Raw genomic sequence first — 16,323 nt, forward strand, 5'->3', positions numbered from 1 at the left:
AGAACAATATTTTTCACATTAATTTTTTAATCTATAAAAAAAAGTTAATTAACAAGTTAACCAATAATTACTTATTAGCAAATAATGAATAAATATCAGTATCAAACAAATGATATTTTTCATACCCTTGCAATAATCTTGCTAATTATTATTTATAAATAAATTAATACAAGCCAATTTAAAACAATGTTTAATGTTTCTAGCAACAATCTTACAAATAATTTTTTGCAAAAGAATAAATTTACCAAATTAATCCTAAAGTAGAATAATAACTACTAATTTTTATTTTACTTATTATTATTTTACTTCTAGGCTAATTTGATAAATTCATATTTTTTTTCTTTTCTTAATATCTCCAAAAGTATTGTTGCAATGATATTATTGCAAAATAAGCTAAAAAGTAAGGGTATGATTATAATATAATTATGAAAAGGATGTCTTAAGACATTTTTTAAAATATAAAGATTAAATAGGCATTTAACTCAAAATATATGGACTAAATAAGTATTTATCCTTACATTAATTTATTCTATGTTCATTAAAAAAAAAAAAAAGCAAAGTCTAAATAATTCGGTCTGCATTCAGAAGTTACAACTTAATTTTATAGTGGTATCTTAATTTAAGTGCATCTCGGAGATCAGGCAGGCCAAAGACTCTCTTCATGAATAGCATTAATAAAATTATCTTTCCAACGATTTGTATTAATAAGATGTGAATCACATGTCACCAGCGCAATGTCATGCACGGTTTTACAAGGTAGAGAACTGGTCATTGGATCATATTCTAATTAAACACGACTTGTCGTCCATCGGAGCATTAAGTAGGTTGGAGTGTCCCAGATAAGTTTGTTGCGATATTTAAATAATTGGAGCCATTGTACAAGAGAATTGATCAGCTTCCTAAATTATACCATTTTAGTTTTGCAAATTAACTTTATTTAATTCTCATTATCTCTAGCTAATCAAGTTAATTCTCGTTAACTTTATTTTGTTAGTCACTTCTGCAGAAACCCGAACAAAGCTTACAATTCTCTGAAATATAGAATATTGAAAATTGATGTAAAGCAATATCATGGGAAGTGTTAATATAGTTAATATTAAAAAACATGGGAAGTGTTAATATAGTTAAAATTAATTTAAATTATAAGAAACAACTAAACAAGTAAAAATAAAAAAGCCTCTGGTTTATTAAATTAGATTTCCTCTCCGTATTAAGCTTATTAAGCTCTGAATGATCTCTTAAAATATATAAAATATCATATAAGAAAAAGGACATAGTTATTGGCACTTTTTCTTTTAATTTTACTTGAGATGGCACAACACTAATACTAGTAAATATAGTCTCTAATGTAGGTTTTGATTTGTTAAAATTAAAATTCAAGCTAAAAATGTGAAACAGAAAATTAATTAATAAATATGCTTTTACACATACGAGGAAATTTGAACCCTCATTTTAAAGACGGGAAAAAGAGGTGTCCATCAACTCAATCAAACCGTAGATGATAAATTTATATTCGCTAACATAAAATCTCATATGGAATTATTTCCAAATAGAAGAAAAAAGTGTGTATCATTTAATGAACATTTTTTTTTATTTATAAAAACTAATATACCATCACCATACTCTAAATTATTTTTAGTGAATATTTTTTTATTCTGTAATTATTATTATTAAAAATTTAACAATAATGTTTAAGACAAGCATCAACCCAAGTAAAGGAAACGCATACGCTGGATGTAATTTTCAAATTCATTAAATTATGTGAGAGGCGGCGCTTATATAAAATAGCGCTATATTTACAAATAATTGCACAAACGTTTATAATAAATTATAGCTGAATAAAAGTATTACAGGACCCATGTAACTATTTTCATGACTATTTTATTTTTCGGCCAGTTCCTTCATTCAACCCATATGAATAAATGCATGATTGTTAATTTATAGGAAAGAGATTGTATAATAATTTATGATTAGATTATATTATTATTGTTTAAGCAATTTATTTCTTCCCAGGACGTTAAGGAGAGGATAACGACCGAACTGGCGGCGGCCCTATAACCCCTAAACGCAAGCCATTAATTCAATTCACGTGATAAAACAATGATTAATATAAGATTATCCGCGCGCCTACGGCTGCTCGAAACTGGCACTTGTAGTAATTTTTTAACAGGTTTAACAGTCGTGCATGATCCCGCAATAACGAAGAAAATAGAACAAAAAAATAAGGTGAATGATTGACATTACCTTGTCTCAATTCGATATGCCAGACTAATTGCAAACGATCAGAATTTAGGTTATCGTTTGACAACGAATGATTAGACTGAACTAATTATTAAGATTGGATTGAATTAAACTGGATTATATTATATACTATATTATATTTGGTACAATATCATATTGAACAATGTTAAATCATATTTAAATATAAAAAAATATTTATGAATGTTAAAGAGTAATAATTAAAATTAATTTAAAGGTAATTAACAAGAGCATTAAATATGTAGTAAATTAATCATTGGATAGTCATAATTATAATAAACAAATATAAATTAATAATTTTTTAAATTATTTGATTAATTTTTATAAGATATTTTACATTTATTTTATTTTATCAAAAAGTTAGGAAATAATGTATATATAAAACGAATTATTTACTTGTATTATTAATTTCCATGATTATTTTTAATATTACATTGGTGATTATTAAATTTAATACAATCAATTATTGTAACAAATTATTAAATAGTTAATTTTATTGGAGTAAAAGTACCAATTTAATTAAACTATAAAAAAAAAATATAAATTCAAGTAAATCATGAATAAAATAATTAATTAATTAATTAAACTTTAGCTTACAAATAAAAAATAGTATTATATATGAAAGAAATATGAATAAAATTTTTTCTCTTATTCTAATTCCATCTAAACCCACTTATAAATTGGAATTGTTAATCTCATGATTTAAGAATTTAGTCCTCCCTAATCTAATCCAATCCAAGCAAAGTAGCTAAAAATGAGATAAAATATTTAATCACAAAGTTAATCTAATCCCATATTTAATACTAACTCCCAAACATAACCTTAGAGATTAAAAATTTGAAAAAAAAAAAAAAAATTAAGCGCTTTCTTTGAATGTACCTCGGCGGAGGAAACATTCTCGTCCTCGAGACTTGGTATAACTGCGAAAGGCAGCTCACTTGTCAACTCATTAACATATAATTGGTCTTCTTTACTGGATGACTTTTCAGACAGTTACTTCTTGTCGTTGCTTTGATTCTTTCATAGTCATGTTAATGCAACTGCCTGGAGATTAATTGTAACTGGGATATTCCCAAATTCATCATCCACTAGTTATTTTTAACCCAGACCCACGGCTAAATGATTTATTTTTGACCTATTCAACGTGGTGCTTTTAACCCTCCATTAACGTATATTTTATTTCTCTACATATATATTTTCAGTTGCCCTCTTGGACTCGAATATTTGGTCCAACTCAATCCAAGTCCAGGCAACCGAAAGAATTTGGATCAATGTGAACTGAAGCCATCCGAGAAGCTGCGAATACTGGGTCAAAGTGTAGAAAAGTCGCTTGAAAACTAAATCAATTTTGCGCGAAGCAGAGGACTATAAATACAGCGCATGCCTTTCCTTAAGAATTCGTAATACTACAACATCATTTTAGCAGAGACACTCAAGTTCAAGGCTCCAAAAACTTCAATTAGCTGAACGATCTCCTTCTTTCTTAATCCATATATCCCTGGTTCCTTTTTGAATTACCTTGTAGTTTTTCTAATGGAAATTCAAACTCCAAGATCACCGATACAACCTCCAACTTTTGGTAACCTTATCACCATTCTTAGCATCGATGGAGGTGGAATTAGAGGAGTCATCCCTGCAACTATCCTTGCCTTCCTAGAGTCTGAGCTTCAGGTAGTATTAATAGATTTAGTATGTACTTATGTGGTTACAACATAAGCATGCTCGCATATTATATATGATTTCATGTATCAATACTTAAGAGATATAAGTAATGACAAACATCTCAAATTTTATTCTAAATGATATATCATTCATTGATTGACTAGTAATTCTTTACAAAATTGAAGTGAATTAATTATATTATCCATATTAATGAATTAATGATTGTCACATCATATGGAATAGTATTTTGGGATAAGAAAATTGGGATGTGTAGATTTATGGAGTAATAATGATTTTTGTTTGGAAATTTGAACAGAAACTCGACGGAGAGGAAGCAAGAATTGCAGACTATTTTGATGTGATTTCAGGAACGAGCACCGGTGGTCTTGTGACCGCTATGCTAACGGCCCCAAATGAGCAAAATCGCCCCCTGTTTGCTGCTAAGGATATCAAGGAATTTTATCTGAATCACTGCCCTAAAATCTTTCCCCAATCTAGGTAACAATCTTGATACACATGTGTGGCAAAGAGAAGGGGGGAAAAGGAAAAAGAAAAAAGACAAAAAAAAAAAAACTTTTTAATTTCGATTGATATATTTTCCTTATTTTATGTATTACAGTTGCCCCTTTGGTTCTGCTACAAAGCTGATCAAGTCTCTAACTGGGCCAAAATATGATGGCAAATATCTACATCGCCTCGTGAAGGAAAAATTAGGAGATAAAAAGCTGCACGAGACATTGACAAACGTTGTGATTCCAACTTTTGACATCAAAAATCTCCAGCCAACTATCTTCTCCAGCTACGAGGTCCATACATAAAACTTCACCACTATCTCTCCAAAAAAAAAAAAAAGCATTATAATAATTAAGCTCTAACTTGATTGCATGTGTTCCTCGTGATTTAATTATCAGATGAAGCAAAATCCCAGCCTAGATGCCTCACTCTCCGATATCTGCGTTGCAACTTCAGCCGCCCCTACTTATCTTCCAGCCCATTCGTTTGAAACCAAAGATTGCACAGGAAAAGTGAGAAGTTTTGATCTCATTGACGGTGGCGTTGCCGCTAACAATCCGGTATAATTATATATTTCGATCGATCTTAATTAATTAATTATTGAAAAATTCTCCAATGATGGAAAACTTATATAATATATGTATAATTTTCAGACTCTAGTTGCTTTGAACGAGGTAACCAAAGAAATCAATCGGGGAAGTTCTGACTACTATGCAATCAACGCAATGGATTACACTCGGTTTCTGGTGATATCGTTAGGGACTGGTGCGCCAAAAACTGAAGTGAAGTACGACGCCATTAAAGCAGCTAAGTGGGGTGTGTTGGGTTGGTTGTCGAGTGAAAGTTCGACTCCATTGGTGGATGTGTTCATGCAATCAAGCAGCGACATGACGGACTTTCACATTTCCACTGCTTTTAAAGCCCTTCATTCTGAAAACGGTTATCTTCGCATCCAGGATGATACACTAACTGGAGACGAGGCTTCAGTTGATGTTGCCACCAAAAAGAACCTCGAGAGTCTTGTGGGAATTGGTGAAAGACTGCTGAAGAAACCAGTTACAAAGGTCAATTTCGAAACTGGACTATGTGAGCCTTGTGGTCAGGGTACTAATGACGAGGCTCTCATAAGGTACGTAACTGTTAATCAGTTAGCATGTATCTCAATGCATGTGTGTATTAGTGTATGTTTATACTAATTCATGTTTTCTATTTTATTTATTTAATTTTGCAGACTAGCAAAAGATCTTTCTAAGGAGAAGCGGATTCGTGACATGAGATCACCGCAAGGAAAGGTTGCAAAAGCCACCAATTGAACAATATAAATCGCCCAGCACAAAGGATTATATATTTTTTAATTCATTTAAATGTTGTTAATTGTAGTGTTATGTGATAATTGACCAATTTGTCAAAATAAAATTACGGGGAAGGCTGATTTTTCATCCTATACTAGCTACTGATTGTCTCTTTCCCCCCCCCCCCCCCCCCAATGAAATTTGAATGGGATACGGTGCCTGAGACACGGAATTGTAACTCATAATTCTTTGTTCCTTCAATATTATTTTCAATACAAATATCTATTGTATTGTGACTTTTCCTTTCACTTGTTTATTGTGATTTTTAGATTTTGAAAATTTCACAAAGAAATGACATTGCCCCGTTGACTTTGCGATACATGCATGTACACATTATTTTCAATTTGTCATTGTAGATAAAGATCATGAAAAAGCTTTTCTATTCGCTTTTAATACTTCATTAATGTTGCAACGACTTGGGGTTTTGAGTATTTTTGACATATTAGGATGCTATGCTAAAAATAGGGGTCAACAATAATTTTTCCCAATTTCGCTCAAGAAAATCAATTGATCAGATTGTCGAATAGCCAGCTAACTATGTGCTTATCTTATATGTGGTGACAAAATACTTAAATTAATAATATAAGGGTTCGAAATAATGAGAACGTCTTAGGTGCTTGTTGATCATTGTTCTTTATTAGTTCAATACTTGTTACTTGGATTTTTATATTATTATAATTAATTAAAACATACATATGAGAAGAAACGAATGAGAAAGTAGCGTCCAATACATTTCCCCTTGACGCTTTCTCGCTCCTCCATTTAAAAAAAACAAAAATTGGCTTTTGACACTGCTTTGTCGTGATCCTATGACAAATATTACAGAAGTATTTGTAAGCTACCATATTGTATAACATTACATCGCTTTTCGGGAAAGAGATTTGAACGATGACTCTTAATAATCATAGCCCATAGGGGTTGTTGCAATAATTAAGGTAGAGTCAGTCTAAGCTATCGTATTCGTTGATGATTATTTATATGAAGTGTTAATATATGATATATTTCTCTAGACAATTTGCAAGCCCCCCCCCCCCCCCCCCCCCTTTTTACATTAATTTGCATAGAAAATTTTATTGTTTGCATCAAAGCTCTTTTGTATAAATATTAACCAATTGCCACTACTTATTATTAAATCTCTTATTCTCTTGCAAATCTATTATAATCTCTCATCTCAAATGAATTGGTACTGATTTTTTTTTTTTAAATTCTTCACTTTCGCTAAAATTGTAAATAAAATGATCTATAATATTAGTTAAAATTGTAAATAAGTAATACATTAAAAAAATATCTATTATTTTGTTTTTGTTTGGCAAGGGAGGATCTACGCCACAGCTGGCTGGTGCAATGGTGTGTTTGCGAGAATTGTTGTTTTTTTAAACCTTAATACATTGGTAATTTATTAAGATTTTTTTTGTGTATTAAATGATTCGGTAATTTATTAAGATTTGATAGCAAATAATATAACGTATTAATTAGGACAAATAAAATGAGCCTCACACCACATAGAGGCATTGAAGAAAAGTAATAACGCAAGAAAATGAAAACAAAGAACCAGAAGCAATACACATCAACGAAATAAGTCTGTAATGTGGAAATCCATTGGCTTCTTTAGAGAGAATGCGAGAATTGATTTAACATTGGATAAGTTGTTTTTATTCCACTTTCGGTATGCATTTGTTCTGCTTCCATTACATGCTTTATTGCGCCAACAACTCCTTTCAAGGTTTAATTTGATTCTGAATCAATTACCTACTCCGAGTGACAAACACAGATCATCGTCACTCAATATGACCCAAATTAGCAGTGATGTTTCGGTGAATGATCAACCTAGTCTTCAAAATTATCATTTCATAATTTGATACCGATTATATGCACACCAAAGCCGTGGTGTTTCACTTGGGGATCAACTTTAATTTAGTCCTGATTTTGACCGTTTCATGAGTCGCTCATGATTTCAAGTAGTGGAAGAACTCGTAACTTTAAACAAAAAAAAAAAATGGAACTAATAGGGAAGAATTAATATACTGTAGTTGAGGCTGAAACTCCATGAAAGCTGCAGGTATATATAGAGAGAATTCTCAACTCCACTCCACCAGTGGGATAATCGCATTCACCTTCATTTTCTTGAAAATTTTCATCATTATTACAAGCCCTCCACCTGCTGGCTCATTGTCCCCACGTATACCGATCCAAATTTCAGACACTGAAGTTTGATTTCCTTCTTAATGTTATTATTTTATCATAAGAGATCATAAATTCCTTACGTTGAAAGAGAAAAAAAAAACCTACAAACTCTCGTATAATTGCAATCTCATTCTCAAACTCACATAATTCCACAGCTAATAATACCTCCAACTTTTTCATGTAGAGTCCGTTTTTTTCTCCCAATCTCACTAACTGGCTTTGCATGAATATTGAAGACAAAAGTGAGGTTAATAACATAGCCAACATGTCCGTTTTCTTTGGTATTGGTCTATGGAGGATTTGGTATTGGAGGAACCAATTTGTCTTTAATCAAACCTCTACGGGTTCTGGAGCTTTGATGGCGGATGTCTCCCTGCGCACGACTGAGATGTGTAAGATTCAAAACCATCCTCTAGTCACGGGGAAGATAAGGGCTACACAATGGATTAGATAGATCCCCCAACATGGCCTTGGTGTACTCTGAATATAGATGGGGCTCATAAGGCTAATGGAGTCTCGACAGCAGGTGGGGTGATTCGCGATTTCTCTGGTCGTTGGCTCTCAGGTTTTGGAATGATGATTGGCTCTTGTTCTGTTACGTTGGCTAAGCTGTGGGGCTTATATCAAGGCATCCTCCTTGCTTGAGACCTTGGCATCAGACGGCTCAAGATTGAAACGGATAGTTTGTGTGAGTTAAAGAACAGAAAATGAGTGTTTGGCTAATAAGAAAATAAACTGAGATCTGAAAAATTTTCTTCTTTTATTTTCTCAAGCTTAAGTTGCTACTGAACGATTACAAGCATATATATACAAGTGTAACTACTCAGCTGAAGATTACAAAACTAACTAACTAATTATAAATTGATTAACAAACTTATCACGTGCATGAGTACAAGCAGCTACATAACCACCTAGTGCCAGCTGGCAGTACATGTCATCAACTTGCAACTGATTATAGAAGCTGTTGTGATCTTCTGCTTGACTGCAAATATGAGCTTCCTTAACATCCCCCCTCAAGTTCAAGGGTCTGCTAATGACATTGAGCTTGGACCTGAAGTAGCTGAATTTTGGAAGAGATAAAGATTTTGTGAGAACATCAGCAACTTGTTCATTTGTAGGAATGTATCTCACCTCTAATTGTTTTTGAAGTACCTTATCTCGAATGTAATGAATGTCCAACTCGATATGCTTATATCTGGAGTGAAACACAGGATTTTTAGCTAATTCTCCAGAACTCTGATTATCACACCAAAGCACTAGTGTTGGCAGCTTTACAATGTTGAGCTCAGAAAATAGAGATTCCAACCAAGAGATTTCTGAACTTGCCGATGACAGTGCTTTATACTCACTTTCAGTACTAGATTTTGCCACTATGACTTGTTTCTTAGAGGACCATGAAATTAAATTGTTGCCAAGATAGATGCAATATGCTCCAATGGACTTTCTATCATCTGTATCACAAGCCCAATCTACATCTGAGTACCCATTCAAACCTGTAACCTCAAGCTCTCATTCTTTCTGAATATATATTCCATGAGTGACAGTTGCTTGAAGATATCTAAGTACCTTCTTACAAGCAAGCCAATGCTGAAGTGTAGGAGCACTTAGATATTGACTGAGCTTATGAACTGAGTATGCAATATCAGGCCCGGTGAGTATTAAGTATTGGAGCCCTCCAACAATACTTCTATAGAGAGTTGGATTTTTAAATTCTTTCCCCAAACAACCATTTGCTACCTTTTCTAACTTTTGACCTGTGCTGAAAGGTGTATCAGAACCTTTTTAGTTCTGCAGTGAAGCTCTACTTAAGAGGTCTTTGATGTATTTTGTTTGTGCTAAATGCATCACATTGTCAGTATAACACACCTCAACACCAAGAAAATAGGATACCAATCCCAAATCTTTTAAGGCAAAAACCTTACTAAACTTAGTGATGAATGTTTCCAACAAGGAAGAATCTGGTCCTGTAATGAGAATATCATCCACATAGATAAGAACAAGGATGATACCTCTGGTGTCATGTCTGATGAACAGAGATGTATCAGCCTTGGAGTTGAAGAAATTCCAGCTTGTAAGACACCCTTTGAGTTTGTCATACCAAGCTCTAGGAGCTTGCTTCAAGCCATAAAGAGCATTGCTGAGTTTACAGACATAGCCCTCTTTGGTGATGAAGCCCTCTGGTTGTGTCATGTATATATCCTCTAAAATATCTTCATTAAGAACGGCATTATTTATATCGATTTGCCTGACTTTCCAACCTTTCATCACTGCCAAACTTAGTATAGTTCTAACTGTAGAAGACTTTACCACAGGACTGAAAGTTTCCTTATAATCCACTCCTGCTGTCTGGTGAAAGCCCTTGGCCACCAATCTTGCTTTGTGTTTAGAAACTGTATCATCTGTATTGTACTTGGTTCTAAAGACCCATTTACATCCAACCAACTTGTGCTGAGATGTCACAGGTACTAGAGTCCAGGTTTTATTTATGGTTAGAGCATCAAACTCTAATTGCATTGCAGCTTTCCACTTAGGATCTGACAAAGCTTCATCAACAGTGGATGGTTCCAGGCTGTTATGTGTTGTTAAGAATGCTTTAGGATTGAATATACCAGCTTTTGCTCTAGTAATCATGGGATGATTTGGCAGAGAATGTTGGGATGGTTGTGTGGATTGAATAGGAGATAATGATGGTTGTTGTATATGTGAAGTAACTATGGTAGATGGTTGAAGATGTATTTGAGAATGTGATACATCAAAGGTTGTATTATGACTGTTAGGTGAGGAATGATCACTAAAATGATGAGATGGAGCTTCATCTTCTGCAGAGCTAGCTTCAAAGGTTTCTTGATTGCTATTGGAAAGTGAAACAGTATAAGTTTGAAGAAGACTGTAATGAAAATCAGAGGGTTTAGATGGTGAAGTTAAGAATTTTGAATTTGATGTGTAAAGAAAAGAGGTTTCATCAAATAACACATGACTGGCTATAAAAATTTTTTCAGAAGAATGCATACACTTGTAACCCTTATGTAAAGGGCTGTAACCAAGAAATACACATTTTGAGGTATGGAAATGGAATTTGTGAGTATTATAATCTCTTAAGAATGAAAAGCATGAACAATCAAAGACCTTGAGAAATTTGTAATTAGGTTTGGTTTTAAAGACACATTCATAAGGTGACTGCATAGATAGTATGGGTTTGGGAAGTCTATTGATAATATAGGTGGCTGTATGAAAGGAATCCCACCAAAATTTGATAGGTAAAGTGGCTTGAGCAAGTAAGGTAAGACCTAGTTCGGTTATGTGTCTATGTTTTCTCTCAACTAAGCCATTCTGATTGTGAGTGTATGGACATGGTGCCTGAATTGAATATCTTCCTTATAAAGAAAATTAACAAATGATCTATACTCTCCACCCCAATCTGATTGAATGCACTTAATGAATCTATCTAGCTGTTTCTCAATTTGCTTCTTAAAGATTTTAAAGACAGCTAGTGTTTCATTCTTGGTTTTTAATGGAAATATCCATGTGAACCTCAAAAAATTATCCACAAAACTCATATAATATCTGTAACCTTGAACTGAAATCACAGGGGCAGGTCCCCATAAATCAGTGTGCAAAACTTCTAATACATGCTTTGTTTTGGTAGTAGAAACTGGAAAATGTAATCTATGCATTTTTCCCATTTTACATGCATCACATGAATCAAGAAATTGACTTCCATTTAAATTCTTGAAAGCCGAACAAGAGTTTATTACATGACTTAAAACTTTGGAAATAAGATTACCAAGTTTCTGATGCAAAACAGAAACACTCAGCATACAATTTGGACTGATACAAGGTTCTGCTGCAGTATGCAAGCAGGGGCTTGTTTGATTATTGATAACTGACTGAACAACTGAAAACATAGACAGAGGAACATCTGAAATTTTGGATTGAGTGGCTTCAAGAGACCTTTGAAATGACTGAGAAGAGACTTTATTAGAGGGAAACAATAGCAATTTGTATAAACCTTTTTCAGCTTTGCCCTGCAGTATGATCAAATTCCTCACTTTGTCCTTTACAAAACATGATTTATCAGTAAATTCATAACAATATTGTTATCTTTGGTTAGCTGAGATATGCTAATAAGATTCTTGGATATTTGTGGAACAAGAAACATGTTGTTTAATTTGAGTGTATTATAAGCAGAAGAGTTATGCATTCTTAACACAGCATTTCCAACATGTGTTATGTGTAAACCAGTACCATTTCCAATGATGAGTTTAGAGTTACCTGCAAAGGATTCTGCCACAGTCATATTTCTCATGTCATTGGTAAGATGGTGGGTAACTCCACTATCCAGATACCAGTTGGCATCAGCTGCACTATCCATATCAGCTAGATATGCAGCTTTGGGATTTCTGTTTGGAGGAGGTTTGTAAGCACCAGAGGTAAAGAATTCTTCAAGTTTCCAGCAAACATTTGCAGTATGACCAGTTTTGAAGCAGATTTGACAAATTGGTTTAGAAGCATTCCACAGAGGTTTAGGATTCATTTGAGGCCTGATAGAGTTGTTGTTACCACCCCCACCATTGTTCCAATTTCCTGAGCCTGATCCCCTTTGATTATCACTTTGAAATCCTCTGAACTGGTTATTATGATTATTTCTAGAACTATTGCTAAAGAAACCAGATCTTCCATAGCCGCCTTTGTAATTATTTCCAAAATTCCCAGCATTATCTAATCCAGTAAAGTAGTTATGATTACCAGATCCTCTACCACCTGAGAAGTTTCCTGTCTTGAAACCTCAGTTCTGAGCTAAATTAGCTTCAAAATTGTGCTTAACGTCCATTTCAAAAAGCATATGTGCTTGTTGCTCAATTCTAGCCTCTTGAGTCAACAACATAGCATAAGCCTCATTCAAATTCATTTTATCACCACTTATTTGACCAGTAATATAGGTAGCAATAGCATTATAATCTGGTCCCAGTCCTGAGAGTACATGCAAAATTAAATCATCACTGCTTAAGGCACTTCCTGCCACAGCCATGTTATCAGCAATATTCTTCATTTTAATGAAATACTCATTAATTTTTAGATCATCTTTCCTAGTAGAATTCATCAGATATCTCAAATGCAAGAGTCTAGATTTTGACTGTGATCCAAATTGAGTTTCAACACCTTTCCATACCTCAAGAGAAGTTTCCGAATTAAACACCAGGCTTATAATACCTTCACTCATCAATGATAGCAACCAGCCAAGAAGTACTTGATCTTGTGCTTTCCAGCTTGATGAATCTGGATTCTCGACAGATCTAAGTTCATCGTCAATCCTTTGAGCAACATGAGATGGAGGAGGAGTGACATTTTCATCAATGAATTTTTCTAACCTATTGCCGCGTATGGAAGTTAGAACTTGGGACCTCCAGATCAGATAGTTTGCCTGATCCAGTTTCACAGGGGTATTGAACGTGAATGAGAAGTTTGTTGAGTTTGTGTGCATATTCGAAGTATGATTTGATGAGGCAATATTCAGAGACGCCATGACTGGCTCTGATACCAAGTTAAAGAACAAAAAATGAGTGTTTGGCTAATAAGAAAATAAACTGAGATCTGGAAAACTTTCTTCTTTTATTTTCTCAAGCTTAAGTTGCTACTGAACGATTACAAGCGTATATATATGCAAGCTGCTCAGCTAAAGGTTACAAAACTAACTAACTAATTACTAATTGATTAACAAACTTATCACGTGTATGAGTGCAAGCAGCTACATAACCACCTGGTGCCAGCTGGCAGTACATGTCATCAACTTGCAACTGATTATAAAAGCTGTTGTGATCCTCTGCTTGACTGCAAATATGAGCTTCCTTAACAGTGTGCCACCCAAATGTTGGCTAAACAGTTAGTACTCACCAATAAGTTTTCCTCTCTTATTTCGACTATTAAAGAGTATCTCAACAAGAACTGGCAGGTTTTTATCTCCCACGTATACAGAGAGGGGAATTATGTTGCGGACTACATGGCGAACCTTGCTTTTTCTTTGCCTATTGATGTTACTTTGTACCCTAGTCCACCAATTGAGGCTAGTTCCCTTCTTCTATATGACGCTTACGGGGTTGCTACCCCTCGTTCTGTTTTTCTCTATCTCTTGATTGAGCCCCAATTTATCAAAAAAAAAAAATTTCATGTACAGTCCTCAGCCGATCACCAAGCTCAAATTGCGTACAATTTGCAAAAAGCGTTGTTTTTATTAATTATGTGGTGACTTTGCCTCTCGAACTCTCCTTTCCCCAGAAAGTAGTTTTGCCGAAAGTAGCTTTGCAGATCTGTAAGAAGATCGATGAGAGAAATAAAAATTTAGAAAGGTGAAAAAAAAAAATTGTACGCGGCTGATGATACAGTAACTTTGAACTAAATATATAATCAAGAAAGATGTATGTTGAGTGTAATGTGCTTTTATTCCATACTTTTTCAGAGCCTCCGCATTAGTTTCACCATTTGCTACTGGTTCAGACAAAACCATTTTCTAAGTTGACCCCAGAAACTGGTTTATTCAACAATCTTTCACCAATTTGCTCGAGCTTCTCCAAGTTTTCCTTTGTTGCAATATCAACTGAAGAATCTTCCCCGGATAAGGTGTCATCCTGGGTTAATTTATACGACAGCTATTAGTCATGCATGCATCTACATAATTAGTTTAATTAAGATTAATGTTACAAATTAAACTACCAGCAACTTTATATATAATAACTGATAAGCTTGATTACTTGAATTCTAAGATAGTTTTGTTCAGAATGGAGAGCTCGGAGGACCACAGAAGTATGCAAGTCAACCATATCTGTGCTGGCTTGTGCAAACACATCCACCAATGGAAGAGAACCATTACGAGGTAACCAACCCAAAGTCCAAGAAAGTCAGCTCGTTTTGCTTTGTTAAAATTTCAGAATCATTATACTATATTTTGATTCAAATTGCATCCTCGGCTAATAGGGATTTATTTTATAGCTTATATGTCTATGCCATTTGCATTTTTAAGTTAATCAGGACTAGAAAAATAGCATACTCTGATTAATGTGCTTGTCTTTGATTGGGATTGTATTTACTTTTAATTTTGATGTTAATACTCAAATACAGTCCTATGAAAATCAATATTGAGTGTGTGAAAGTGCTTTGTATATGAGACATCTGAGTGCTTGTTTTAGCTAGAGCGAAAACATCACTTAATTATTGTGTCACTCATTTTGCTCTGCGTTGGTTATTATTGACATCGTGTACTTGGTCGGTGAATGTTTAAAGTCTGATCTTGTTGATTTTTCTGAGTTGTGTTTTACCATTGATATATAGCTTTCTGTGGGACCAGCATTCTAGACGTAGTTCATTCGATAGTTCTGATTCTTTGAAAGGTAGAGGCATGCTTGTTGCTGCCATTATGGATGTTGTCACATCCAATTGTGAGGGCTTAGAAAATGTGTGTTTTAAGCCCGCACTGCCAGGAAATGCTGAAACAAGGGATATTGCTGATGTAATTGAGGTGATTGAGGAAGGTGGCATGCATTTTGATGAGCCGCAAAGAGATGAAGACGATGACAATGGTGGAAGAGGAATGAGGGGGATTGGGACTAAAATTCTTGGAGGTACAACCGTTTTAGGGCTTTCAAGAACTAGCAGGCGTATGAAGTTGGGGGATACTGATGATGTTGGAGTAGAATCTGATAGACCTACTCCTAAAACCCTTGCCTTGCTCAATAAGCATGATAGTTCATCATCACAAGCCTTGTCCTCTGCTGTTGTTCCTGGTCTGTGGGATTGACTTGCATTGTCAACATGTCGCTGTGCCTTTTGCTGCCTGGCAATGGCATCAGGAGCTAACAGATCTCGTATTCAAGAATTGGATCAAGATGGGCATGCTGTCATGACCGGTTTAATGGCGCCTGAGAGATCTGTGAAGTGGCATAGGAGTTTGGTAGCTAGGTTGCTGTTGGAAGATCGTGATCTGCCCTTAAATGATTCTGTTTTTGATTGGAGCTCCAGTCTTCTTTCAACTGTTTATCAGGCGAATAAAAATGATGATATTCCTTTGGCTTGGGTGGCTTTATCTGCTTTTTTAGTTTCTATAGAGAGAAACCCTAGGGCGCAAGAGGTAGTAATGGACAGAGGTCTTCAGCTAATAAGAGATGCTGCTAAGCGGACAACAAAGCATATAGAGGTGCAAGAAACATTGGCGAAGGTATTAGATATGATTTCTACTGGGGACATGCGATTATCACTCGAAGAAAGTGAGAAATGGTCTGGCATATTGCTTCCTTGGGTCTTTGGAAAATCATCCTCTGACAATACCCGGTATTCAGCCATAAAAATCCTTTCACGCAATCTT

At 34.5% G+C, this 16,323-nt stretch overlaps 1 protein-coding gene across 1 annotated transcript; it reads left to right on the forward strand.

Moving 5' to 3' along the window:
• The first annotated feature begins 3,652 nt into the window (after window positions 1-3,652).
• LOC107175414 (patatin-like protein 2) lies at window positions 3,653-5,987 on the forward strand. Its single transcript, XM_052440818.1, has 6 exons — window positions 3,653-3,930; window positions 4,238-4,419; window positions 4,541-4,727; window positions 4,833-4,994; window positions 5,088-5,563; window positions 5,666-5,987. Exons 1-6 carry the CDS (start codon window positions 3,793-3,795, stop codon window positions 5,745-5,747), a joined length of 1,227 nt encoding a protein of 408 aa, XP_052296778.1. The 5' UTR covers window positions 3,653-3,792; the 3' UTR covers window positions 5,748-5,987.
• The last annotated feature ends 10,336 nt before the right edge of the window (window positions 5,988-16,323 follow it).

This window comes from Citrus sinensis, chromosome 5, assembly GCF_022201045.2.
Source record: "Citrus sinensis cultivar Valencia sweet orange chromosome 5, DVS_A1.0, whole genome shotgun sequence".
Taxonomy (NCBI): Eukaryota; Viridiplantae; Streptophyta; class Magnoliopsida; order Sapindales; family Rutaceae; genus Citrus; species Citrus sinensis.

Bases quoted from the DNA above. Each gene is read 5' to 3' on its own strand.
- LOC107175414 (XM_052440818.1), top strand. From the start codon at position 3,793: ATGGAAATTCAAACTCCAAGATCACCGATACAACCTCCAACTTTTGGT. The intron at 4,420-4,540 runs GTAACAATCTTG...TATGTATTACAG, and splicing joins AAAATCTTTCCCCAATCTAG to TTGCCCCTTTGGTTCTGCTA. The intron at 4,995-5,087 runs GTATAATTATAT...TATAATTTTCAG, and splicing joins GCGTTGCCGCTAACAATCCG to ACTCTAGTTGCTTTGAACGA.